This window comes from Schistocerca piceifrons, chromosome 8, assembly GCF_021461385.2.
Source record: "Schistocerca piceifrons isolate TAMUIC-IGC-003096 chromosome 8, iqSchPice1.1, whole genome shotgun sequence".
Classification (NCBI taxonomy): Eukaryota; Metazoa; Arthropoda; class Insecta; order Orthoptera; family Acrididae; genus Schistocerca; species Schistocerca piceifrons.
Window position 1 is genome coordinate 491,441,447 of NC_060145.1, and position 26,279 is coordinate 491,467,725.

Consider the following 26,279-nt stretch of genomic DNA (forward strand, 5'->3'; position numbering starts at 1 on the left):
CACACAATTTCAAAGCTTTTGCCCCAATAGTATACTTAGATCAAAATTCAATCGGGTGACTATCAGGCACCATCTTGTACTATATACTTAAAAATTCATCTACTGAATATGAACCGTCATTTAGAAAGTCTTAATTTGTTTTTAAATATTGGTTGATTGGCTATCTGTCAGACTTAATGCTATTTGGTACAGACTTGTTTTGCAGTGTGAGAGATGTTAGCTGCATTGTTGACATCTGCAAGGACTACAGGTGGTGTCTTATCAATCTTCATAGTTTTACACAGGATTACATGTAGATTCTACATCATTCTAACAGCAGCCATCTTACATCTTGGTTAATGTTTTGTTTTAATTAATAGGCCAGTTATGTAATTAGGAAAACCTAAAACGGCACTATGAATACTCTTCTAGGTCACTCCAGCCATTGAAATTTTCATTTCATACCTGAACTTCAGTTTGTGCATCACATGCCAACATTTAGTATGAAGTCATTAAATCTACCAAGGCTTCTCTGAATTGTATTTATAAGCAATTTACATTCAATGTTACTGTTAAGCAATACAAATTTGATTAATGAATTACATTATTAACAAAAGTATGCAATATGTGCCAACACAACTTTACGTTGAGGAAAAAAAATTCACAAAATCTGTTTCAGTAATTACAACAGAAAGCTGTAACACGGAACATATTAAGATTGTGTTGTCATGATTGGCCTCTGTTTAACTTCATTCAATGTAAATTGTAATGTCCATTAACAGGAGACAAAAATTCAAGCTCTGGGCAGGCCTACAGCTCCAGCATACCAAATAGGTTTACAGTGTACTACAGTAAGTAATTTTTAAAAAAAGATTTATTTGTACGTTTTTAATGTCAAAAATAGCTCACATACAGCACTCATGGCTATAAGTAGCAAAAATTAAAGCTCTAAACAGGTCAAAATACCAATTAAAATGCATACCAGAATATAAACACCTGTAAGAAAGTTACAATAAGAGTACAACTACTACTGAGCTAAACATGTAATTTTGAATAAGCCACAGCATAACTAATTTTATATAGATGCAATTTCATATACTTTGATGCAAACAAATATTTATGACAAAGACAATACTAAATGCAGCTCATGCTTCAGATTCATTTCCTGCCCTCACTGATCAACATGTGACTAGAAAAGATAACCAGCCTTTTCAGCCTTTTATGTTTTACATGTAAGGGCTAATTAACTTACATTCAAATCTTAGAAATTAACATAGTAAACCAGCAATAAATACATTTTTGACAGTGAGCAACTAATGGATTTATCTCTTACATTAGAAAAATGTCAGTTCACAGATTTCTGTCTGCTTTACACACACACACACACACACACACACACACACACACACACACACACACAATAAAAAATAGAGATTTGTGCTTTTCAAGGCATAACTTGGTAACAGTGGAAAACATTACTGGCATATTACAAATGATCAGTTTAAAAAAGTGAAAGGAAAAATTAAAAACCCAAAAATGATGTATGATCATTAAAATACAGCATTTACACATCTTAACAAGTTATTGTTAAAACAAATTTGAAGATATCAACCCTGCAAGTTACAAATAACTTTTGCTGACATAAGTTCCCAAAGCAGCAAAAAAATGTTAGTTACCATACAATATTTCATTATTTAAAACAGTGATTTTGTTCTAAATTTTCACATACGAACATGAAGTCTAACATGCACTGTACACCATAGACAATTTTGGCAAGACCTAGTTGAACAGCATAACAGATCCCGTCAATAATTGTAACGTGCATCACAGTATCTGTAATAATCAACATTTAGTCCAGGTCAATACAGTTTTCCAATTCACACAGGTCATTCACCACACATTTCACAATATGAAATAACAAATTAATCTCATCAAAAAAATTTCCAACAGTCTACGACTTTTCAGCTGAAAACACTGATAACATATTTATTCAAGAATAAAGCATCAAAGTAATACAACTCATGATTTCAATCCTCTGTTTTTCCTTTTTATGCGTGCATAAGGTCCAATATCAGGGTCCATGACGAAGTCATACAAAACACTAACCCAAGAATTGTGCTGTGGTAGGTTATCATAATATTCCGCTGCTATCCGTTTCACCTAGGAAATAAAATTAAAAGCATAAAGCATAAATGTTTTGATTGTATATTTTAAGAAATATTTTACACACAATTTCTAAGAAAGATTTGATTCTGTGCGAATGAAAAACCAGATCATTTTCATAATGTTCTAAATGAGGAAAATCCTAATGACAGTAAGTTGTCCTTTTATCAAAATCATTCATACGGAGACTTCTTTAATAAGTGCAATTACAAACAGTCTTCCATCCTTAAGGTGACACATTCTTTTACATTAACATTTGTTCCATGGATCCTGAATGAGAGAGAGAGAGAGAGAGAGAGAGAGAGAGAGAGAGAGAGAGAGAGAGAGAGAAATATCAAGTCTGAATCACTTGTTAACCAGCCACAAATTTACTTTCAGTTCCTTTATTCAAAGGATGCAGTTACTGGTTTTGAATCATTGTGATTCATCCTCAGACGGTTTACACGCTTTCTTTATGACATGTGGTGTGGGTGTGTGTGTTTTTTTTTTTTTTTTTTTTTTTTTTTTTTTTTTTTTTACAGATTGTCGTGAAACGTCGTTTGAGTGTTTGTTTTCATAACATTCGTCCAACAGATGTAAATGCATTCCCACTGTATCCTTGTTGTTGACACGTAAATAGTTTTCACTGAACACTTTAAATTTGTCACAGATGATTTCTACCATGCACCACATGTTTTGTTAGTGTTTACATTTTAACAAGAGACATGTTTGCAGAATTTTGACAGTGGCCCCTTCTAGTGCTTGTTACTAGAAACTATTTAGATCCTTTTTTGTCTTATGTGTCTGTATGCTACACATATGCTCTAGTGATTTGATGTGCAACCATGCAACTGATGTTATGTCAGGCTTGTGTTAGTCCCAAATGGGAGTGTGTCGTCTTTGTACGATTTCGTCAACAGAACACAGTACGATTGCATGCTTCATTCTAGTTTTGGACTTGCTGCACATTACAAGATTACAGTGAGGCAATAACTGCTTGCCTCATGGCAACTTTTGCCATGATGTTAGTTGAATGCACATATTTTTTAATTTTCAGATGTGTGAGCCTTTGTTCCAAAACAAGCGCTGCATCACTGCCAGACGTAATGCAAGATTATATAATAGGAGGGTTTTTTTTTTCTCAATCTCCGATCACTTAGTATAGAAGCTCCGCAAGCAGTAGAAAGTGGACATGCACTGTAGGCTACTGCGCAACTCTCTCACTACACACTCCATCATTGGCGACCTCAAGGCATCAGTCTGCGTTGCACAATGATGGCTACCATCATTGTTGCTCCCGCCAAGTATGAATAATGAAGTGTAATTCGGTTTCTGCAAGCAGAACGGAATAGTGCAGGAGAAATTCATCGGAGAATGAGCCGAGTGCATGGTGATAACTTCATGACTGATGGTGTTTTGCATGAATGGTGCCGAAAGTTTAAAAATGGCTGAAATGACGTGCATGATGAAGGGGGCCAAGGACGCAAGTCTGTTGTTACAGACTACTTTGTTGAATGAGTTGACAGAATGGTTAGCGAAAATCATAGTTCATCATATGGAAATTACGGAAGTTTCGAGATCAGTATTACTCTCTATCATTACGGCTACAAAAAGATTGGTGCTCATTGGGTTCCAAAAATGTTGACGGATGTCCACAAAAGTCACAAGTGTACAAAACTTTTGGTAATAAAATAAGTGTTTTCTATGAACTTGTCTTATTTATAGCCTATTAGCAGGTGGAAAGAAATGACCCTTGTACCTTCTAACGTGATGCAGTTTTCATGTACCCTGCACTAAGGTGTGCAATGGTCATGACGTCTTGACACGTTTCTGCTCCCTTTGCTTCAGTTTACTGGTTTTAGTATTTTTTTCGTAATATTTAGCAGAAATGTGGTTGCAATTATTAATGCAGTTTACCAGGTTTGTGATTAAATACGAAAACGACGACAGTGCATCAAATCTATAAATACAACCTTTTAAAAATGTTATTGTTTTAGTGACTGGCTTGACGACCGTTTAGGGTGTCAAACACTTTAAAAACAAACATCTTACATTTGTTATAAATAGTGTTTGCAAAAGTCTAAGAATAATGAAAAGGTGATCTCTTGGCGATACGACTTGCAGCATCTTTGTATAATTTATTTCAATATTTTTTATTGTGTAAAAGATTAGAGGTTTTTAAAAACTATATTTGACATTCACAAGGTTTTCAAGTTGAGTAAAGTCCTATTTAAATCCATTCAATAGTGTCTCTTGGTAAATATGTATGTTTCTGTATCCATTGCTTCACCCAAACATTTCTGTTTTTCCTCGACATTTTTATTTTCCTCACTATTTTTCTTCTTTTTCAACAAACACCAACAACATCAACAACAGCAGCTGCCTTGTTTTATAGCACGATGATCTAACAATGCACCTATAGTGGAAATCGTTTCTTGAAGAACTTACAAAGAGTTGCTGAAATTAACTTGTTCAAATGAATTACGGAAGTAAACTTGTGCAAGTTTTCATTCCAATGTAAACATCTCACCAAGTGGTTCCAGAAGTTACTTGCTGAAGTGACTTGCTAGTGGACACAGGCCTTTAGTCAACAGAAAATAACTTCCTTACCCACAAAAATCTGTGATCTTAAAGTTTAAATATTACATCTAACTGCATTTTGGTAGGAAGACACTTCAAACATCAATCACCTTTAATTACTTATGAGACCATTCTGATAATATGTAGCTTCTACCACATTTAGTAGTGAAAAATGCTGGTCTGCTGCAAGAGCTGGAGTATGAAACATTACCATGAGTGACCCCCTAACAATTAGGGAAAACAAACCAACTCAATGGGAGCAGGTTAATTGAAGGCCTCAATTTAAAGCAAATGAACAAACATAACTGTGTTAGGCAGGTAAAATTCTCAGTAGCCAAGCTGATAACAGTACAAGTTATTTCCACTGTGGGACAGATCGCCAATACTAAAAACGGATGAGATCTATCAGTCACCCGGCTTACCAAATAAAGAGAAGGCCACAACTGAAACCTAATTTAAACAGAATACTTCCAAACTCAATTTGAGTTTATAGTAACTTTCTTTAAATCACAACAGAAAACAATGAAGATCTAGAGCAGGGATTCCCATAGTGGTCGATATCGGTTTCCTAGGGGTCGACAAACGAAAACTGATTTTGGGGGTCGACGAGGTCTAAAAATCGACTCCTATTAAATTAACACAAGTTCTTATTTAAAACTTTCAAGATAGGCCCCTTATTCATAATAGTCTGCTAACTTAAAGCATTGCTAATTCTCACTGTCTTCTTCTATTGACCTAAGTCAGAATGAAAAATACCACTCTGTAGCAGCTGTTTTAAGTTAGTGGGCCATTATGAATAAGGGGGTTGATCTTAAAAGTAGGTAATTTGGCCATGGGGGTCTGAGGTAACAGTTCATTTTGGAAAAGGGGTCACTTGTCCAAAATAGTTTGGGGATCCCTGATCTAGAGATATGTGCCATCTTCTGACCTCTGATAGCTACCAAGAACACCACACCTCAAGAACAATGCAAGTATCACAGTTATTACTGCAAAAACATGGGAATGACTGTCCATTTTTATGGTGTATTTTAGGTGATATTATTACTTCAAAAGACGAACATATTGGAGTATGTGGAAATCCATGGACGAAGTATTCCACAGTAGATATTATTGTTGAACCAGATACATTTCATAACAAAACAATAACGTCACCATTAACACTTCAGACACAATGCCTACATGCAAAAAAGCTGTAACATTGTTCCACCTATCTCACCAATCACTACCTGCATATTTGACAAGTTATCAATTACTTCTTTCTAACAATTAACAGAACCTTACCTCTGGAAGACGTGATCCAGGAACTGCAGGAAAATCATGATGCTCATTGTGATAGCCAACATTGAATGTTATCCAATTAAGACACCCATAATACGAGTATGTCTCGTAACCTTTTCGAAACATGTAATGTTCGGAAATGAAATGCCCAGCAACTGGATGCAGCCCCATTGCCAATAATGATCCAGCAATTAAGTACACTAGTACTTTGCCCCCTAAAAAGAGACAAAACATTAGCAACAAGTTACAGAAGTATAAATATTATTCCTCAATTAAGAAGTGTACAAACAGGTCAACAATACCGTATTAGAAATAGCATTCTTGCACTTATTTTTAATACAGCTTACATTTCCTAGAAATCAACACAGTTCAAATTTTCTCTAAATGGGAAAGATGAGCCATCAAAGCAGTTTACATTTACAATATGAATCTCAATATCAAAACTTTACGTACCAAAATAGTAATAAACGAAGACATCAAAGATTAGCTGGATAATGACATTAACTATTTCCAAAGTCGTTGGCGACTTTGGGTAAATAATAACTGGCCTCAAAGCATAGAAAAATGGTTGCAAACACAACCAGCAAAATTTTCCAAACGTATTGCAGAACAGCTTCGCCTCCAAGTAGGTTGGTATGTCAGTGTCCTTCATTTCATCACCCTGGTACTGAGCAGAGAAGATATGAATAAAATCAAACTGCCGTACATAAAAAGTAAAAATAATGCTGTCAGAGCTTCACTAAAACTAAAGTCAAATGCCTGTAAAATTGGCACACTATCCAAAATGCATTGCAAAAATGGAGGGAAAAAAAATCATTTAACAACATTACTCCTACTTACCTATACCACTTATTTCCATCATAAAAATCGAAACTGGTAGTGTAATTTAATTATCCTACAACTTTCAATTGAGTATGCATTTAAAAAAATAAAAAACACTCACCCTATGATGCTCCAGGTGATACTTCTTAAAACTGATTGAAAATGGTATACCAATAGGCAAGTTTGTGAATATCCCAAATGCTTTATTAGCTAATGGTCGTGCATGTCCAAACGCCAAATTATGTGAAATTTCATGAATAGCTGTAAAGGAAGCAAAAAGGACAAAACTAAATTCTTTTAAATGCATTACAGTAACCCGAAAAAATGTTACTTCTCGTAACAGATCACAGTAAACATGCGCACACTCCTTGTCCAACTTCAAAATCCATCCCAACATTTTCTCCAGGAAGTGGCAAAACACTTTTTTTTTTTACAAATATGCAGTTTTTCCAGTTTACTGACATTCATAACAGAGAGCAAACTCATTTTTATAGATACCTAAAATTACTTTAATATGTGATGCTCTCATAGGCATCCTACATACAAGACAACAGGTCTTATTGAATTTAGCATGATCTCTTCTACATGAATGAGCCTGTAAGGATACAGATATCGATCCAGTACTTGATGAATCTATGTACCCTTATGGTCCTTTGCTAAAGCACAGTGGCATCGGTGACTGGGATGCCCAATCATTCTCGAAGGTACAGACTGGAGCTTTGAGACCATTTAGCAAGAAGGAGTGAGTCATACCTGAGCCATCATATGATTAGGACACATATTTGAGAGGAAAGTAATTGTGGTTAAAATAATAATTATGAATCTCTGGATTCTTTTCCTATCGCAGGCTTTCTATATAATTGAAAGACAATCCTGCAGAAAGGCAATGGCAATCTAATAAGCTAATCATAAGTGAATGACTAACTGGAGTGTGAGTGCAATCAAAACAAGTACGGCCATGGTTCTTTAACATAAAGTGAAATGAATTGTAACTAAGCTACCAAAGTGACAATATACGCCAACCTCTTACACCACCACCATCACCACATTTTGAAAGGGAATAACTAACAGTATGGGAGAGCAGCTAAAGCATGTGTTGTAGGGTCACAGTCAGAATTTTAGTGGTCAGACCACTAACCTGGGAAGTTCGGTTTGCTGTCAAAATCTGGCTATTTATGAATGTCCAATTCCTAATTTTCCAACCAGCCGGACTATAGCAAGTAATATTCAAGTAAAAATTAAATAGTATAGACTGGCAGCTTACAAGTATTTCAAGTTAAAGACAAAAATAGCAATTCAACACAGTTATAATCTAAAGTCATTAAGGAACTCAAACATTAAGTAACAACCAACTAATTATGTAACAATTAACATTCGTAACTATTGCAGGGATAGGCTGGGGAGCATTCGAAGAGAGGCACAGGACAATCTACATGTGTTTCCCTCTAATCCTTGGGTCCAAGTGATCTGCCTGTCCATCATATTTCTCTTTCCTCCATGAGGAAGACACTAGCAATTCCTATTACAGCTAGGATACTTAGAATTTTGTCTTCTGAGACTAAGTAATGATCAGTCATTCCACCTCGTCTAAGGGTATTTTTTCCTCCAAACTTTCGTGTTGACAGAACGCAAAAAAAAAAAAAAAAAAAAAAAAAAAAAAAAAAAAAAAAAAAAAAAAAAAATCTCCTGGCCGATAAATGCAGTGAACAATTATTAAAAGGCTGAATCTGCATATTTAAGAATAAGCATACCTCAAAATGGCAACATAGTTCAGTGTGTGTTAACATCATTTCATAACTAGAAATTATATTAGGCATTGTGTAAATAAATTAGCAGTAAAGATACCAAATTGCGAAGTAGTTATGCTGCTGAGACATTTACAGGCACAAACATGACTGCAAGTATCACTGGCTTTTGGAAGAGGTACCAGAGAGAGAGAGAGAGAGAGAGAGAGAGAGAGAGAGAGAGAGAGAGAGAGAGAGTCCATAGGTAGGGTGGGGGGGGGGGGGGCGGCGGTGGCACACATGCACCTGCAAGTTGTTGTCACCTATGTACATAAATTATTTCTATTATAACAGGATTTTCCAATGTCATTATCTAACTAATGACAAGCAATAACTTGGCAATAAGATTAGTATATCTGAGAAACCTACTCACCAAGCATTAATGAATGGTTTATCACACCACCAAAAACATATGCAACCAAAAATATCATTGGCCATGACTGATCTTTCATGACAAATAACATCATGAACTGCACAAGTACCATGCCTGTTACAACCCACTTGAAATTAGGATCATAACCAAATAACTTCTTTATCTGTGGGTATTTTGCTGAAAAAGTAAAAATCAATCTTTACTGAACCTTTCATTATGGTTTATACAAACAAATCAAATCCTTATGTGACAACTCTACCAAAACAGAGTTTCAATTTACGTGGAACTGAATTGATATATTCCATTACACCAATTACCACAACCAATACAGAAATCTACTTGTTCTAGGTCTGCTTATGATACACAGAGTCCTTTACATCTATTGCAATGTAACTTCCATTGAATAAACCATATACTGTAGATCTGCAGCATCTCATTACTGTGTTGATTCAACTTTTGAAAGTTTGAAAGTAGTTTAATGTTTAGACAAGCTTACAAACAAAGAGCAACACAAACTTAGCTATTTTGAAATTCACTATTTATTACTTACTGTTAACTGCACCTACCTGATATAACAAGAGTTTTATTAAACACTGGAATTTTGACAAGTATAATTTTTGACATAACAGCAAAAAGTCCACGAATTTTACACAAACATACTAAATGTGTAATAAATAAAAGAGTGTTTATACAAAAGTGATATTTCAGTAGTTGCCTAAGAAGTTTACTAAAATCGAGCTGAATAAAAATACCTAATACACAAAAATTCAATAGGTTAGAGTTTCTTTCCACAGTTTCTTCATGGTTAAACCAACAGTATTGTTCGGGGGACCTGCTAATGTATGTGATAACTTAAATAAGTATGGCTGGATCCCCTCATACGTTGTATCAAAAACAAGATCCACTTCTGCCTCAACAGGAAATTCTGGAATATATGAGTTTCTATTCATTACTTCGACAATATAGAGTATTTTTTCGGTCAACATATCACCAACTTTCTCTCTTGATAGTTCTCTTTCGTATTCACTGTTCAACCTAATAATTTCCACACGTACCGTCCACACTTCCCAAGTACTTTCTATAGGAAATGGCCACCTGTTTTTCTTCCGCTGGAAAAATTCCAATGATATTTGCCCAGTGGTCTGCTGTGCACTCCTATGTAGGGAGTCCGAAAACGCCGAAATTTCTTTCTTCAAATTGCGATCTAAATCCTCGGAATCACAACAAACATAGGTAAGATCTATAAAATCACAATCCACATCACAGAATCCAATAGTTCCAACTGTATAGCGTGGTGTTTCAGGAATGAATTCAAACTTTCCCACTGTCCGGTGAAAAAGAACTGTATGAAATAAACTAGCTACAGCTTCCTTTACCTGCCTGGGTTCTACAGTCAGTTCTAGTGTCTGAGACCTGGCGTTCATAATTTCAGATTGGTTAGCTGAATGGCGTAGGACTATGCGAAATAATTTATTAGTTCAAATATCACTTCCTGCAATTTTATTAGTCACATACGGTTAACCTTACGACGATGAACAGGAACGTACACCTTCACAATGTAAACACGCAAAACACACCGTCACCCATTGCGAACACATTGGCAAACCAATGAACTAACGCATTCGGGCAAGAAAAGGCATTTCCAACACTACGAACATACGGTAGCAAGCGTCTTCAGAAGAAACTGCGACAGAACCGTTCCGCTGGTATAAAACTGTGTACAAACGATATCTCGACTCAAAGACCTGTACACAGTCTAGTTACGAGGTACGTGATGTAACACGCGAGTGACCTCATATTTAGTTACACCCATACTCTTTGAGCAGCAGCGAGTCACAAGAACAGAGCGTATAATACGACGATGTCCACATAATGCGCGTTTTCAATGACTGTAAAACAACTTCCTAAAGTCTTCACGCTTAAACCGAGTCCATACTTAATCATAAAACATTCGAAAATTGAGAACCTACTAAAATAGCCAACTCTTGCAAATCAAATAACAAATGCAGTTCAGCTTACCCAAAATTTCTTTTCTTCTACTAGCATGTGGTTCTTCAGTATAAGACCATTCAAAATCTGTCCGCGAAACATGGGCTCCCATCCTCACAAATTCGTTTCACATCAACGCCTACTTCCCACACAACTGATTCACGGACAGAGCCGGCTGAATAGCTTAAGCACGAGACATCTGCTTAACAATATAATCACGCCCCTCTCCGTGTCAGACGAAAATCGATAGTAGTATCGAGAGCCATAAGAACTAAACTTGATGGGAGTTAAATAGTTTATTCTGTGGTGCCAGTGGCTAATATTTACTCCTTGCCGAGTATTTGAGAAACATAAACATTTTTACGATCGTGATTTAGAGTGAGTATATCCATAAATATCGTAACTTATTAGTGAGAAGAAGTGTAGATTAACCATGCAAAATCAAAAGCAGTGTGCCCAACATAAGCGATGTAAAAACTGTCGTATGAGTTTGAAGTATGGTTGACGAAGCTACAAAATCTACATTAAGCGGTATTCCGTTACTTAAAACTAAAGCAGGGCCAAGAGAGAAAGAATTATGGGTACAAAGACTAAAGGAAGAGTACCAGTGCCTTATTAAGGTATGTAATATAGCAAGCTACTATATATGTGGGTGCACCATATGGAACGTAACCGTACCAGCAGAAAACAAATTATGTTTCTGTCTATTTCAGTACGTACAAAATAATAAGGCTGCTGATAACGATTGGTTTCGACTAGAATCTAACAAAGAAGGGACAAGATGGTTTGGGAAGTGCTGGTATATCCATAACCTTCTGAAATACGAGTTTGATGTCGAGTTCGATGTAAGTGTTCATGAACATGAATGTGTGCCTCCAAAGAAAGAAACAGAATTAACTGCTGTTTTGCATTTTGCAGATACCAGTTACCTATCCGACGACGGCGCCGGAAATTGCTCTTCCAGAACTTGATGGAAAGACAGCAAAAATGTACAGAGGTGGAAAAATTTGTTTAACAGATCATTTCAAACCATTATGGGCCAGAAATGTTCCGAAGTTTGGAATTGCACATGCGATGGCGTTAGGGGTATGTATATGCCTCTGAAAGTTGCTTTTCAATCACTCTTTACCCGCTCCTCTGCGTATATTAGATGACAGACAACTAAGTTCCTGGCAAGTCTGGCCTTAAGTGGGACAGTCCTTGTAAATGAAGTAGCAGAATCTTGAAACGGTCTCTGCTGCTTTTGTAAGTTAAAGAACGAATATCTGTTTGTTAGTCATAAGGGAATCTATTAGCCTAATTAAAGAATACATGGTATATAATTGAAGACCTACCATTCTGAACATGCTAGGAACCAAAATTAATATTTTTAAGTATAACAAGACCAGAATTGTATGACATACAAAATTAGCACACACACGTTCCATTGCATTAATACATTTATTAATATCCAGGAAGTATAAACTATAATGCAAGTCCAGAGAAAATTGCATTGAGTTGTCCAAAAAAAAAGTTAAAAACTTGAGAGCAGAAGGTGTCCTTCACATTGCCTTTTTCAGGCTAAATGGGCTAAGTTCAATAGAGATATCAAGCTGTAATGGCTGACAAGATGTGCCTAAATACAAGAGATGTAAACGATATGCAACAAATATCTTAGGTTTGCAGTATCATCTATCTGTATCGATACTCTGCAAACCACTGTGAGGTGCATTACACAAATCGGTAAAAAACTGCCAATGGTAATGTGGTATAAAGGTTCCATAGCAAGCTGCTACTTCGTTTTTCAGTATACAGTCATGGAATTGAGGCAATTGCCGTTCTTTAGGATGTTTACACTTTCCCATTGTTGAATGTCACTGAATGTCCTTTTGATGTACACTACTCCAAGGGTCACCCCAGGGGGTCCACAACTCTTTTGTGGATACGTGCATAGCGAATACGGGACACCGAGCTAGTGTGGCCCTCCTTCCTTTCCGGGCTGCATACCTTCCTTTTCTACATCCTTCCCCATCCCCCCCCCCCTCCCTCACCTCCACCTCTTCCCTTCCCTTTCTCCCCCTCTGGGAGTATGTTTAGCGCCTACGTCCACAGACGGACGCTCGAAACTGTAAAACAGTCTCTCTTCTTCTCTTTCTCTGCTGGCAAGTCTTTGTCCTTCCTTTGTCCTCTTTTCCTTACCTCTTCTCTTTACCATCTTCTCCGCTGCGGTGCTTGAGACCTCTCTTCTTTCCTTCCCTTTTCTTTGTTCCTCCCTTTTTCTTTTTTCCTCTCTGTGCATGGCTGAAGGCCGACCCATATATCCCCATGCATATCCGGTGACGGGGTAACGCATAATTCCCCGCCCCGGGTGGACAGGTAGGACACGTACGTACCCCCTCGTAATGGCTAGGCCCAGGGAGGGGTGATTACCCAAGCTGATACCTTCCGAACGTGCCGATTGGTCCCTCCGTCCGTTTCTCGGAAGGTGTGACCTGAGGTGTGAACAATCACCTAAGGCGGGAGTGCCCTCAGAGAGGGCCCCCACAAGGGAGGAGCGCGCCATCGGAGATGCTGGTAATCATGGGGGATACTTCCGCAATGGTTTCCTCATCATCTACTATGTCTGCTCACAAGTGAAAGTTAAATGAGTCTCAGCCACGGACAATTCTTCCATTGTTGCCACAGTTCCTTGTTGTTTCTCGGTCGGACGAACACCAAGACTTCTCCACAGTCAACCCTTTCATTATTCAGAAAGGTGTCGATGCAGTTGCAGGTCCTATAAAGTCTTGTTCCTGATTACGAAAAGGCACCTTGTTGTTAGAAACAGTCACTGCCCTCCAGGCACAAAAATTGCTGCGTACTTCACTGCTACACACCTTCCCTGTCCGGGTGGAAGCGCACCGCACTTTAAATTCATCACGTGGGGTCATTTACACACGCTCCCTCGATGGATTGTCCGATGAGGAAATTCAAAACTACCTGTCTGACCAGGGCATAACAGCTGTTCATCAAGTCATGAAAAGGGTTGACAAGAACATCGTTCCAACCCGTACTGTCTTGACATTTGACAGACTTCAACTTCCATCGACTAAAAAAGCGGGCTATGAGATAATTTCTGTTCGCCCTTACATCCCAAACCCTACGCGTTGCTATCGGTGTCAGCGGTTCGGTCATATCAGCCAGTCATGTTCCAATCCAGCCAAATGCGTTACGTGTGGCAAGGATGCCCATGAGGGTGCTTGTCCACCTCCATCCCCTCATTGCATCAACTGTATGGGTGTCCACGCTGCTTCCTCTAGAGATTGCCCCATTTTTAAAGACAAACTGCTCATTCAGGAAATCAGAGTGAAGGTAAAGGTGTCTACCTTTGCTGCTCAAAAGTTATTCGCCAGTCGAAAGCCCACTGTGCCTCACAGAGGTACATACAGCACTGTCCTTGCCTCTCCTCGGCCAACAAAGAGGGCAGCCACACAGACTTGTGATCTCACCTTTAGTGCCACGATCATCAGATCAGCCAGTGCAAAGATCGCCCGTTCAACCTCCCCACTCTCACCTCCTCCCTCTATGGCTCACACTTCATCGGGTTCTGCTAAATCCCGAGCCCCAAAATCGCACTCTCAGACTTCCAAAAAAGAGCCTACTCGTGAAGATTTTTTACGTACCCCGACTTCACAACCATCGATTCCTCCTTCCTCTCAATGTCCTGTTTCCAAGAAGGCTAATAAGAAACCCAGTTCCTCTCCTCTGCCACAGCGTGTCTCATCTACAGCACCACCTGGTGGTAATCGCCCTCGGCCTCTTCTGTGTCACCGAGGCACACTGCTGGTGGCCGATCAACCAGCCGATCGAGGGTGGCAGGAACTGCTCCCGAACAACCTTCGGCAGAATGCTGTTCCATGCTGTCGGTCGCCGGCTCTGAGCAATCGTTAAGTTGAGGGCAACCTTGGTCACATTCCTCCCTTTTCTGTCCACCCTATGTCCATTATCCATTGGAATATCTGCGGCATTAGAGCCAATCGGGATGAATTGTCGATCCTCTTACGATCATACTCGCCGGTCATCTTCTGTCTTCAGGAAACAAAGCTGAGTCCCCATGATCGGTTTGTTTTCCCCCATTTTCAATCAGTCCGATTTGATCTCCCCTCTGTTGAAGGCACTCCAGCATATGGACAACTCATGATTCTTCTCCATGATACTCTCCATTATCACCCAATCCCCTTAAATAGTTCCTTCCAAGCTGTCGCTGTCCGTCTTTCCCTTTCTGGATAGATCTTCTTTCTTTGTACTGTATACATTCCATCGTCCACACCAATGGCAAGAGCTGATCTCCTTCATCTACTTGTTCAGCTTCCGTCCCCCTATTTGCTGGTTGGGGACTTCAATGCCCACCACCCGCTTTGGGGATCTCAGCGTCCTTGTCCGCGCAGCTCACTATTGATAAACATCTTCCACCACGCGGATCTTGTTTGCCTCAACACTGGGGACCCTACATTTTTGTCTGCCTCTACGACAAATTTCTCTCATTTGGACCTTTCGGTCAGTACTGTTCCGCTAGCTCGGCGCTTCGAATGGTTCGCTCTTGCTGATTCACACTCGAGTGACCACTTTCCATGCCTCCGTAGATTGCAGCCACAACTGCCGTATATGTGCCCGAGACGCTGGAAGTTTGCCCAAGCTGATTGGACACTTTTTTCGTCTCTAGTGACATTTGATGACCGTCACTTTCCTAGCGTCGATGATGAGGTCACTCATATTACAGAAGTTATTCTTACGGCTGCGGAACATTCCATACCTCGCACCTCCGATTTGCCCCGGCGCCCCCCAGTTTCTTGGTGGAATGAGGCATGCTGTGATGCAATACATGAGCAGCGACGTGCTCTTCGCGTTTTCCGGCACCATCCTACTTTGGCCAACTGTATCTGCTATAAGCAGTTCCGTGCATGATGCCGTCGCGTCATCTGCGATAGCAAGAAGGCCAGCTGGGACCTCTTTACTAGCTCATTTAACACCTTCACTCCCTCCTCGGAAGTTTGGAGTCGGATTCGATGGTTATCAGGCACGCCTAGTTTCTCCCCGGACTCTGGGCTCACTGTCACACATGATACATTAGTGGACCCCGTCGCAATTTCTAACTCATTGGGTCAACGCTTTGCTGAGATTTCGAGCTCTTCAAATTACCTGCCAGCTTCTCTCCCGAAGAAACGTGCAGGGGATGTGCGACCTCTTGCTTTCTCCTCTCAAAATCGCGAAAGCTATAGTACTGTTTTCTCCATGCGGGAACTCCAACACGCACTCTCTTCTTCTCGCTCTTCCGCCCCAGGATCGGATGGTATCCACATCCAAATGTTGCTGCATTTATCGTACCATAGTCTGCGTTACCTCCTTCGCCTTTATAATCGAATTTGGACCGACAGTACTTTTCCCAGAAGATGGCAGGAAGCTATCGTCGTTCCTGTTCCGAAACCTGGAAAGGACAAACATCTCCCCTCTAGCTATTGCCCCATTTCTCTCAACAGTAGTGTATGTAAGATTTTGGAGCGTATGGTGAATTGCCGTTTAGCCTGGTGGCTGGAGTCCTGAAGTCTTTTAACACCTGCCCAATGCGGTTTCTGAAAGCATCGTTCTTCCATTGACCATCTTGTTGCTCTCTCCACTTATATCATGAACAATTTTCTCAGGAAACGTCAAACAGTAGCAATATTTTTTGATCTGGAGAGAGCATACGTTACCTGTTGGAGGACAGGCATTCTCCACACGCTGTTCTCTTGGGGCTTTCGAGGTCAGCTGCCCCTTTTTCTTCGTGAATTTATGGCAGAGCACACATTAAAAGTGCGGGTGAACACTACCTTCTCCCGTACTTTCTCCCAAGAAAACGAGGTACCCCAGGGCTCTGTGCTGAGTGTTGTACTGTGTGCCATTGCCATAAATCCAATTATGGATTGTCTCCTTCCTGATGTCTCAGGCTCCCTCTTTGTGGACGATTTTGTGATCTACTACAGCTCTCAACGGACCAGCCTTCTTGAACGACGTCTTCAAGGATGTCTCAATCGCCTCCACTCTTGGAGCATCGAAACCGGCTTCCGCTTGTCTCCCAGTAAGATCATTTGTGTCAATTTTTGGCGTGGTACAAGTTTCTTCCGCCTTCCTTACATCTAGGCTCTGTCAGCCTTCCGTTCGCGGACATCGCTAAGTTCTTGGGTCTTATGTTTTACAGAAAACTGTGCTGGTCCTCCCACGTTTCGTATCTTTCGGCTTGCTGTCTGCCACCCCTTAACACCCTCCGTGTCCTGAATGGTACCACCTGGGGAGCAGACGGAGTGGTCCTTCTCCGCCTCTATCGCGCCTTAGTGTACTCGAAATTGGACTATGGAAGCATAGCTTACTCTTCTGCTCGGCCATCTATTCTTCGGCGTCTCGACTCTGTCCACCACCGTGGATTACGTTTAGTGTCTGGAGGTTTTTACACCAGCCCTGTTGAAAGCCTTTATGCTGAGACTGCTGAACCTCCGCTGTCCAATTGGCGAGCTGTCCTTCTGAGTCTTTATGCTAGCCATTTGTCTTCCATGCCTGCTAATCCGGACCATAACATTTTTTTTCGACACCTCCTTGGATTTAGGTTATGCAGGCCGCCCTTCCTCCCTACTACCACCTGGAGTCCGCTTCCGTCAACTGCTACATTCTCTTTCCTTCCACTTTCCTAAGCCTTTCTTGACAACTTTGGGTACAGCACCACCTTGACTCCGGCCCCTGACCTGCCTGCTCCGTGACCTTTGTCAGTTTCCCAAGGAAGGTGCCCCTTCTCTCGTTTATCGTCGGGCATTTGCTGCTCTATGCGCACAAATGAAGGATGCCACATTTATTTACGCTGATGGCTCAAAAACATTGTTTGGTGTTGGGAATGCCTATATTGTTGGCGACACCCCAAATCGATTTCGGCTTCCCGACCAGTGACCGGATTCAGGACTGCCTCCACTTGCTCCACTTGGGGGACGTCTCTGTGGCGTTCCTCTGGATCCCAGGTCGTGTTGGTATCTGTGGAAATGAGATGGCCAATATAGCAGCCAAGGCTGCAGTCTCTCTTCTTCAGCCTGCTATTCGCATGATTCCCTTCGCCAGTCTTTGGAGTTTTTTATGTCGTGTTGCTCTTCTACGGCACGCACATTGGTCGACACTTCCCAATAATAAATTGCAGGACGTGAAAACTCTTCCCTGTGCTTGGACCTCTTACTCCCGAACTCATCGTCGGGAGGAGGTAGTTTTAACTAGACTCCGGATAGGGCACTGTCTTTTTAGCCATCGACATCTTTTAAGTGGCGATCCTCCCCCACTCTGTCCCCACTGGTCTCAACTGTGGATGGTCAGACACCTTTTACTCGAGTGCCCTTATTTTACTCTGTTACGCGCCCGTCTACAGCTGTCGCCTGATATATCTTCCATTTTAGCAGATGACACGCGCGCAGCCGATCGCGTTCTCGAGTTTATTAGTGCCAGTGAGATGACGTCAGTCATTTAAAGCTCTTTTCGGGGACAAACAACCCGCCTTCCATAGTGGTTTTTTAAGCTTTCCTTCTGTTATTAGTTTCCCCACTTTTTTGAGTTTCGCTCCCATTGCTGTTGGTTTCCAGTGTCGTTTTTTTTACCTTTTCCTAAGACATAGACTGAGTGCTAATGACCGTAGCAGTTTTGCACCCTAAAAAAAAAAAAAAAAAAAAAAAAAAAAAAAAAAAAAAAAAAAAAAAAAAAAAAAAGTACTACTCCAATGTCAATGGAAGTGTCAGATTCCACCTGTCTGCTCTGACCAAGACGTAAGGGTGTTGCAGTGTGTGACTTTATTATGGTGCGGAGTTCATGCGTTGGTTGTGTTTATAGATGTCTTGTTGTGTTTGAGGCTGTCGTCTGGTGTGTGTGTGTGGGGGGGGGGGGGGGGGGGGACCTAGTTTACAGCGCCGGAATTTGTTGGTGATTAGTAATTGTTTGTTTTTGTTTTTTAGCTATTCAAGTTGTAATGTTTTGTGTGTTTATGGTATACTGAATGTGTTTCAATTTATGTAGAGATGTTAGATTCTTGGGCTTTTAAGGTTTTGTGGTTTTTTGTTCTATTTTTTGTAGTTGTAGGTGTTGGTTTTTTTGTACCAATAATCACGGTTGACCTATATAAGTCAAGAAAGTGACCGATTCCAATTTTTGTAGTTTAAGTTGTAGGTGTTGGTGTTGTGATATTGTCAGGTGTGGTTGATCTATATGGGTCAAGGGAAGTGTCAGATTCCTGTAGATTTTGTTGGTGTAGCGGAATTTTGTAATTTTTTTTGTCACTTTGTGTGTTTTGGGATCATGTTGTAAGGTTAAAAAAAAAAGCTTGTCCCCACCCAGAAAACCCTCAATTTCCCTTGGTTGTCCCATTAGTGTGATTGTATTTTTGGAGGGAGATATTACTGTCATACTTATATGTACGTTTGTGTGTGTGTGTGTGTGTGTGTGTGTGTGTGTGTGTGTGTGTGTGTGTGGCACCATATTGGAGAAGCTTAGAATAGCCATTTCCACCATATTGATGACATTATGGGTCAAAGCAGATGGGTGGAATCGGATACTTCTATAATCACCTGTTCAGGTGAGGTGATTTTAATTTGTGTGGCAGAGCTGATGTGTAGCATTGTTGTGTTGATGACTTTACCAGCGGTAGTCTTGAAGTCAATAAAATCCTTGCAGTTGTCACTCCAAATCACAAGTTTTGTTTTGTTACCAGTTATGCTGACAGTATTTTTAGTGCAATTCAGGACATGAAACAGACAGGATGCTTTGTTGTTAGCTCCCGGAGTCCCTTCACCTTCATGCCACAAACACATTATTCCCTCACTGTTGTCATGAACAGGAACGCAGAAGTCATAACACAAAAGCTGGCATAAGTAGAACATATGCGAGTGGCTAAGAGTTGGAACAAACAATAGTTGCTACAGATCGATTGCCAATGTAAAAGTGTTAGCTCCAGGCTTAGTTGAAGACTTTGCATCATTCTTCATGTTTGTCATTGCACTTTCTGCCTTTCTATGGTGCAGTTCTAGTGCTTTCTGATTTTCTTGTGTTCTCTGGTGAGTGCCCTTTCCTGTCAAGGTGCAACGAGTCACAAGTATATGACCCTAGTCTTCCAAATGATAGATTTGGAAAGTATTTAAGAAATATCTGCCTATACTGTGTTTCATAAACTTTGGTCTCTGGAAATTTGACTTTAAATGCTTTGCATAAGCGACTAATATTAAGATCGCGGCTGAGGTATTTAGAAGACTTCCTTCAGCTATAATGAGTTTCCTCTCTTGGAATTGACAATATGTGTTGCTTTATCAGTAGAGTATCATCCTTAGTATATTTGCTGTTGTGTGCACCACCTCTGTTGTCATGGTGCAACACTTGGCCCATCTTCAGTGTATTGGTTAATGTCGCAATCCTCCTCTTTGAAACACAAAGTACATCCCTGAATGTTTTACAGCAGACTCTGAAATGACAATCTTTTCCATCGGGAACCCTATACACTACACTTGATTGATGATGGCTGTTCTTTGGTTTGACATATTCATCCCCGTACCACCTGGAGGCTGGTAGTATTTTCATTAAACCCATTAGGGTTGTGCCAGTTTCATTTTGCTTATAGAAGTTGTGAAATAAATTTGTTCTTAATTCGTTCAACGAAGACTCAAATGATGGCTACATTTACATTTCAGCTGAAATGGGAAAGGTTACTTACTCAAGTTTCAGTATATTCAAAACATGTTCTGATTACACTAGGTATATTTCCATTCCATGTGTTTCACAAAATAAGTACTTACATGCATTCATTGTACACTGTTCCCCATCACATTAGTCAAACCTAGTTCCGACAAAAATGGAACAAGACAGTGTATAAATCAAATACCTACCTGCTTTCTTTATGTATTTTGCTGGAATTGTTTTCCATGCCATTGAACTTTCACAGATAAGCAATGTTTTGGAACGTTACTAGCATCATTTTGTTTTTCCATGGCAGAAATATGACCACAACACAACAACAACATGGCAGCATTAAGTAGGCGTGTAAAACTGATGTAATATAATTAAACAGTGATCGACGAATGAAGAAGGCCGTGGAGCTAAGAGCAATACCATCTGTTGGTCACAGTTACAACTTCTTACCTTTGTCATATAATGAAGCGCTTCTAGTATAATGTACTTGCATGGATGTATCTCCTTTAGAGTGAATAAAGTCAATTTTTTAAAAAAATGGCACTTAGCACATTCATAATATTAGTTTTTCAGTTGTAGTAATTGTGGTTTAGTTATTGTAGTATGTATTCTAATCAACATATTGTGCTACCTCTAGTTTTCCCTTAAAGATGATCAGCCCTATATATTCTTTACAACTTTCATAAATTAACTCTGTTTTTGAGTTTGCTAACAACCATAATTAACCTCAAAATGATTTAGAAAAATAGTAATTTTTATCACAGGTTTTTGTATTGGCTTATGTATTTGCCTCAGTTCATAAAGGGAATTAGCAAAGTTTGAACTCAACAGATTAAAAGACAATCAGCAGACTTAATTAAAGTTATTTCTTCACTGTGTGTAATACGTTATGCCAGCCAAAATGCAGTCCAACTGTGAATGCTGTTCTCGAACACAGGACGAGTTGGTTAACCTTCGTAAGCAGCTGGAAATTTCGCTGACTACTGTTGAAGCAGCAGCTGTGAATCGGAATGTTGGAAGAGCTCCCGAGAGCCGTGTACCTGTGATACCTGTACCAGAGGTACTTAAAAGTACTATCCTCTCCTGTGGATCCTGTCCCCGGTGCAGAAAGTACAGAATCCATCATTACTTATCCAATTGGCTGTGAGGTGTCCTGTACAGGGTGGATGGGGGTCAGAGAGGACTCAGGGTGTTGTACCAATCCCCCAAACCAACATGTTGGGGATAGCCATTGAAGCTCACTTCACTTTTTTGGGGGAAGCCTGTTTCGATCAGTGTGAAGAGGAGGCAAACACAAAATGGTAGGGGTATATTAATCATTGGCAGTTGCAACATGTGGTGACTGATGGTACCCCTTAGGGAAATGGCAGCAAGGGACAGGAAAAGACATCAGGTGCACTCAACATGATGAAGAGGCTATTCCAGCAGCCATTGAGGGAACAGAGTGCAATAAACTGCAAATTGTGTTGTACGGTAGAACAAATGCCTTTCATCTGGGCTCTGAGGTCATACTTGGGTCATTCCAGCGACTGGCAGGGAAGGTTGAGAAGCTCACAATTTGCAACAATGTCCTCAGAACTGATCACAACTCTTTGTTTCTGAGGTGAGTGGAAGGACTGAACCAGAGACTTCGGAGGTTCTGTTACAAGCTAGGCTGTGACTTTCTGGACTTGCACCATGTGGTTGAGAACTGCAGAGTCTCCCTAAATGGACCAGGGATGCACTACACATTTTAATATATATTGAAGGCATATGCAAAGGGGAAATGGAGGTTGTGTATTTGTCGCAGCAGAAAGGAAACTCAAATTCACCGAGATAGAAATTGAAGCTGCATGTGGGATTGTTTGGGCAAGAAGCAGTATCAAGAGTGTATATAAAATGATCCTTCTATCATGCACCAGACCCATCTCCTAATGTAACCAAAAAGTTTAGAGAAAACTTCAGTTAGATTGTGCGTAAGTTCCCCAAAGATGCTGTAATTATCAGTGGAGACTTTAATCATCCAACAATCAATTGGGACAATTACAGTTTTGTTAGTGGTCAGTATTATAAGACATAATGTGAAACATTACTAAATGTCTTCTCTGAAAACTACCAAGAACAAATAGTTCAGAACCCATTCATGATGGAAATATAATTAAATAGATCTAATGGCGACAAAGAGATCTGACATCTTTGAGGAAGTCCACATCAAAATTCCACAGACAGTTGTTTTTTCCTTGCTCAGTTTGTGAGTGGAAAAGAAGGGGTGGGGGTGACAAGTAGTGGTCCAGAGTACCCCTCACCGTGCACCATATGGTGGCTTGTGGAGTATCTATGTAGATATGAAATGGAATTATCACATAGGCTCAGTCGTGGGTAAAGCAAGTGGTAGACTTCAGTTTATTAGTAGAATACTAGGAAGTGCAATCAGTCTACAGAGGAGACTGCTTACAAATCACTCGTGCAACAGGTTCTAGACTATTGCTCAGGTGCGTGGGACCGGTACCATATAGGACTAACAGAGATTATTGAACCTATACAGAAAAGGGCTGGTTTGTTTGGTCCGTGAGATACTGAAGGAACTGAACTTCAAGACACTTGAAGATGGACATAAACTACCCTGAGAAGATCTATTAACAAAGTTTCAAAAACTGACTTTAAATGATTACTCTGGAATGTACTATAACCCCCTGTGTATTACTCTCTTAGGGTAAGATGAGAATGCTTACAGAACTCACAAAGGCATTGGAAATAATTATTCTTCCCATGCTCCGTATGTGAAAGGAATTTGAAGAAACCCTTATAACTGGTACTTACTCTCTGCCATGTAGTAAACTGTGGTTTGCAGAGTATAGATGTAGACGTAATGCACCTAAGAAGGCATATTTTGTTATCACACTGAATACATTTAACTATCCTACTGCTAACTTTCACTGAAAGAGTGAGAGTCAGTGTTGACTACAGATTTAAGAATATGGAATTAAAAAGCTTACACATTTTTCTTGCATAATCATACTGTTTGCTATTTCATTATCTTCCACAGTTTACCAGTGTCAAACTGCTTTTAAGTCTCGAACTTCTTGTTGTTGACTAGTTATAGCTTACACACAAGCATTCAAACAGTCATTCTTCCCGTACTGCAGGTGTGAATGGCATCGGAAAAAGCCTTAACGACTGTTACAATTCGTGAATTCCATGCACTTCACATTTCCTTGCAGAATGCGAATGTAGATGTAGATGTAGGAGGTAACAGTAATAGTAATATTAGGCATGTTGACAAGCTTGTCACTATATATTTACTCCCATAACAGTGTTTGTTGCAAACAAACGGGGCTAGAGCGTGGCATAGGAACAATCTTCAAGTGAATCACATCTGATAAATCACCCTCTTTCCATTTAAGGGTTCTGCCATGCTCCAGGCTTGGCTTACAATGCTCTTTAAGAATGTTTGTTCTTTTTGTATTTGTTTTTCAGTTGATTATTTTTCTCCTGTATTCTGTTTCTCCACCTCAGTATCTCAAGTTAGATTTTTTTCAGTTCTTCCCACAGTCTTACTCTACTTGACACTGGACTTGTAGCTGTGATAAAGAATAGCTCTTTTTTATGCTAAGCTTTATTCCATCATCTTAAACCTATACCTTTTATGTATCTAACAGCTATTGGGATTCTTGTTTTTCTATTCCCATAGCATTCTTCATTTCTCATGTTTTCTTCTCCAGTCTTTCTTGTCTCGTTGAATTTCTCTGTTCTAGCCAACCTGTTCTGTCCATATCAACACTTGCCCACCTTCAGGTTCTATGTAAAATAAGGGAAAGGCAACCACTCGCCTATAATGAACTGGTGTGTGGAGTGCAGAGACACCTAAAAGGAAACAGCATTTACACTAGCTTTTGAGCTATTGCTCTTTTTCTAGCAAAATTACACACAAAACAACACTAAGACCCAACACGCCACATTAAGACTGATTATTCATACGCAATTATTGAGAGTAGTTGTGTGAGCTGGTGGAGGTTGGAACGGAGTAGGGAAGGACACAAGGAGGAGATAGCAAGAAAGAGGAAGGTCCCTGGACACATGGCTCTGCAGCCACACAAGAATTCGAAAGGAGTATGGATGATAGTAATGAAAAAGATGTGGAAAGAGAGAGGGGCAGAGGGAAGGGAGTGAAAAGAGAGAGCGAGGTGGAAATGAAAATGGAAGAAGGAAGAGAAGGGAGAAGGGTAAAAACTACCAGAGCATTTCATTGTACCGATCAAACCAGTAGCAGTATGACTTTCTGCTGCTAGATTTCTCAAGGTACACGTCTTAGTTACTGCAGCACAAAGTTGCATCATCTTTGATGCATGCAATTGTGAGTTCTAGTGATGCTTGTCAGTATGTGTTTCAGTAGTTCTACGAATTGTGAATAGGACAGTGTGATGGAGCAACAGGTGTACATCAAATTCTGTTGAGAGTTGAAGAAACCTGTACCTGAAACCCACCACATGTTGACAGAGGCATTTTATGAGAGTGCACTGAATCCAGCAACAATATTTGAGTGGTCAAAGTACTTCGAGGAAGGCTGAGAATCTGTGGAAGATGACAAACATTCTAGTCTACCGTGAACAGTTAAAACACCAGAAATGATCATGAAAGTGCTTGACATGATTCATGAAGACTGAAGACAGACAATTCACAATGTTTGTAACAGACTTGGGCTGTGATAGGGTACACGTCAACAAATTCTAGCCGATGAACTGATGGTGAGATGAATTGCGGTGAAGTTTGTCCCTCACATTCTCAGCATCAACCAATGAAACCTCAGGAATCAGATATGCGCTGAGCTGCAACAAAGAGTTAGAATGTATCCAGAATTCTGATTCAATATTATGAAAGGGGAAGTTGCTACTTGCCATATAGCAGAGATGCTGAGTTGCAGAAAAGGCTGTCACAGATGAAGCCTTCCGCCATTATGGCCTCTGTCAACAAGACACACACACACACACACACACACACACACACACACACACACACACACACGACTGCAGGAAACCACACTCCCTGAGAGTCCAGTCGTGTGTATCACATTGTGTGTGTGTGTGTGTGTGTGTGTGTGTGTGTGTGTGTGTGTGTGTGTGTTCGTTACTGTTGATGTGGCCATAATGGCTGAAAGCTTTATTTGTGATAGCCTTTTTGTTGTGCCTATCTGCAACTCAGCATCTCTGCTATATGATGAGTAGCAACTTTCCTTTTCTCATAATATTGTTACATTCCATCCTGAATTTTCCATTGTTTCAAAATTCTTATTCAGTGTCATAACAGGTGGTTAATTTTGGATCAGCTATTATGACACTGAAATGAAGCAACAATGGTCACAATGGAAAATGCCATTTTCACTCAGGGAACAGTGCATAAGGAGTTTGTCCCATGTGGTCATACTGTCAGTGGGCAGTTTTACTGCAGGGTTTGGAGGCAAGTGAGGCAAAATGGTCGGTGCAAACAGCCAGAGCTGTGGAAGAAGGAAGACTGATTGGTGCATCGTGACAATGCTCCCGTGCACACCTCACTCATTATGAAGGAATTACTGGCCGGAAACAACTTAGCAACAGTTCCTACCCTCCCTACTTTCCAGACTTAACCCCTTGAAACTACTACTTGTTCCCGAAGATAAAAATTGGGGT

At 40.1% G+C, this 26,279-nt stretch overlaps 2 protein-coding genes across 5 annotated transcripts in view; one reads left to right on the forward strand and one right to left on the reverse strand.

Annotated features, from left to right (window-relative positions):
* Window positions 1-852: 852 nt before the first annotated feature.
* On the reverse strand, window positions 853-11,194 carry LOC124711122 (sphingolipid delta(4)-desaturase DES1). 4 transcript variants are annotated; one of them, XM_047241004.1, is made up of 6 exons: window positions 10,978-11,194; window positions 8,959-9,135; window positions 6,923-7,062; window positions 6,433-6,646; window positions 5,983-6,194; window positions 853-2,139 (listed from the first exon to the last, which is right to left on the reverse strand). In XM_047241004.1, the coding sequence occupies exons 1-6, from the start codon at window positions 11,057-11,059 to the stop codon at window positions 1,999-2,001; spliced, it is 966 nt and encodes a 321-aa protein (XP_047096960.1). In that variant the 5' UTR covers window positions 11,060-11,194; the 3' UTR covers window positions 853-1,998. The 4 variants fall into 4 exon arrangements, with proteins under 4 accessions (XP_047096960.1, XP_047096962.1, XP_047096963.1 ...); XM_047241006.1 differs by lacking the exon at window positions 10,978-11,194 and adding an exon at window positions 10,335-10,903; XM_047241007.1 differs by lacking the exon at window positions 10,978-11,194 and adding an exon at window positions 9,711-9,733.
* Window positions 11,195-11,398: 204 nt separating this feature from the next.
* LOC124711123 (ubiquitin-fold modifier-conjugating enzyme 1) overlaps window positions 11,399-26,279 on the forward strand; it is a 50,836-nt gene continuing 35,955 nt past the window's right edge. The window contains exons 1-3 of the mRNA XM_047241008.1: window positions 11,399-11,567; window positions 11,661-11,792; window positions 11,866-12,033. Coding sequence (XP_047096964.1) covers window positions 11,445-11,567; window positions 11,661-11,792; window positions 11,866-12,033 — 423 coding nt within the window. The 5' untranslated portion in view covers window positions 11,399-11,444. The remainder of the gene's footprint in view (window positions 11,568-11,660; window positions 11,793-11,865; window positions 12,034-26,279) is intronic.

Excerpts from the sequence above, each read along its gene's own strand:
- LOC124711122 (XM_047241004.1), bottom strand. The coding sequence starts at position 11,059 with ATGGGAGCCCATGTTTCGCGGACAGATTTTGAATGGTCTTATACTGAA. Across the intron at positions 6,195-6,432 it reads CTTCGTTTATTACTATTTTG|GGGGCAAAGTACTAGTGTAC; the intron begins GTACGTAAAGTT and ends GTCTCTTTTTAG. Across the intron at positions 2,140-5,982 it reads CTGGATCACGTCTTCCAGAG|GTGAAACGGATAGCAGCGGA; the intron begins GTAAGGTTCTGT and ends TTTATTTCCTAG.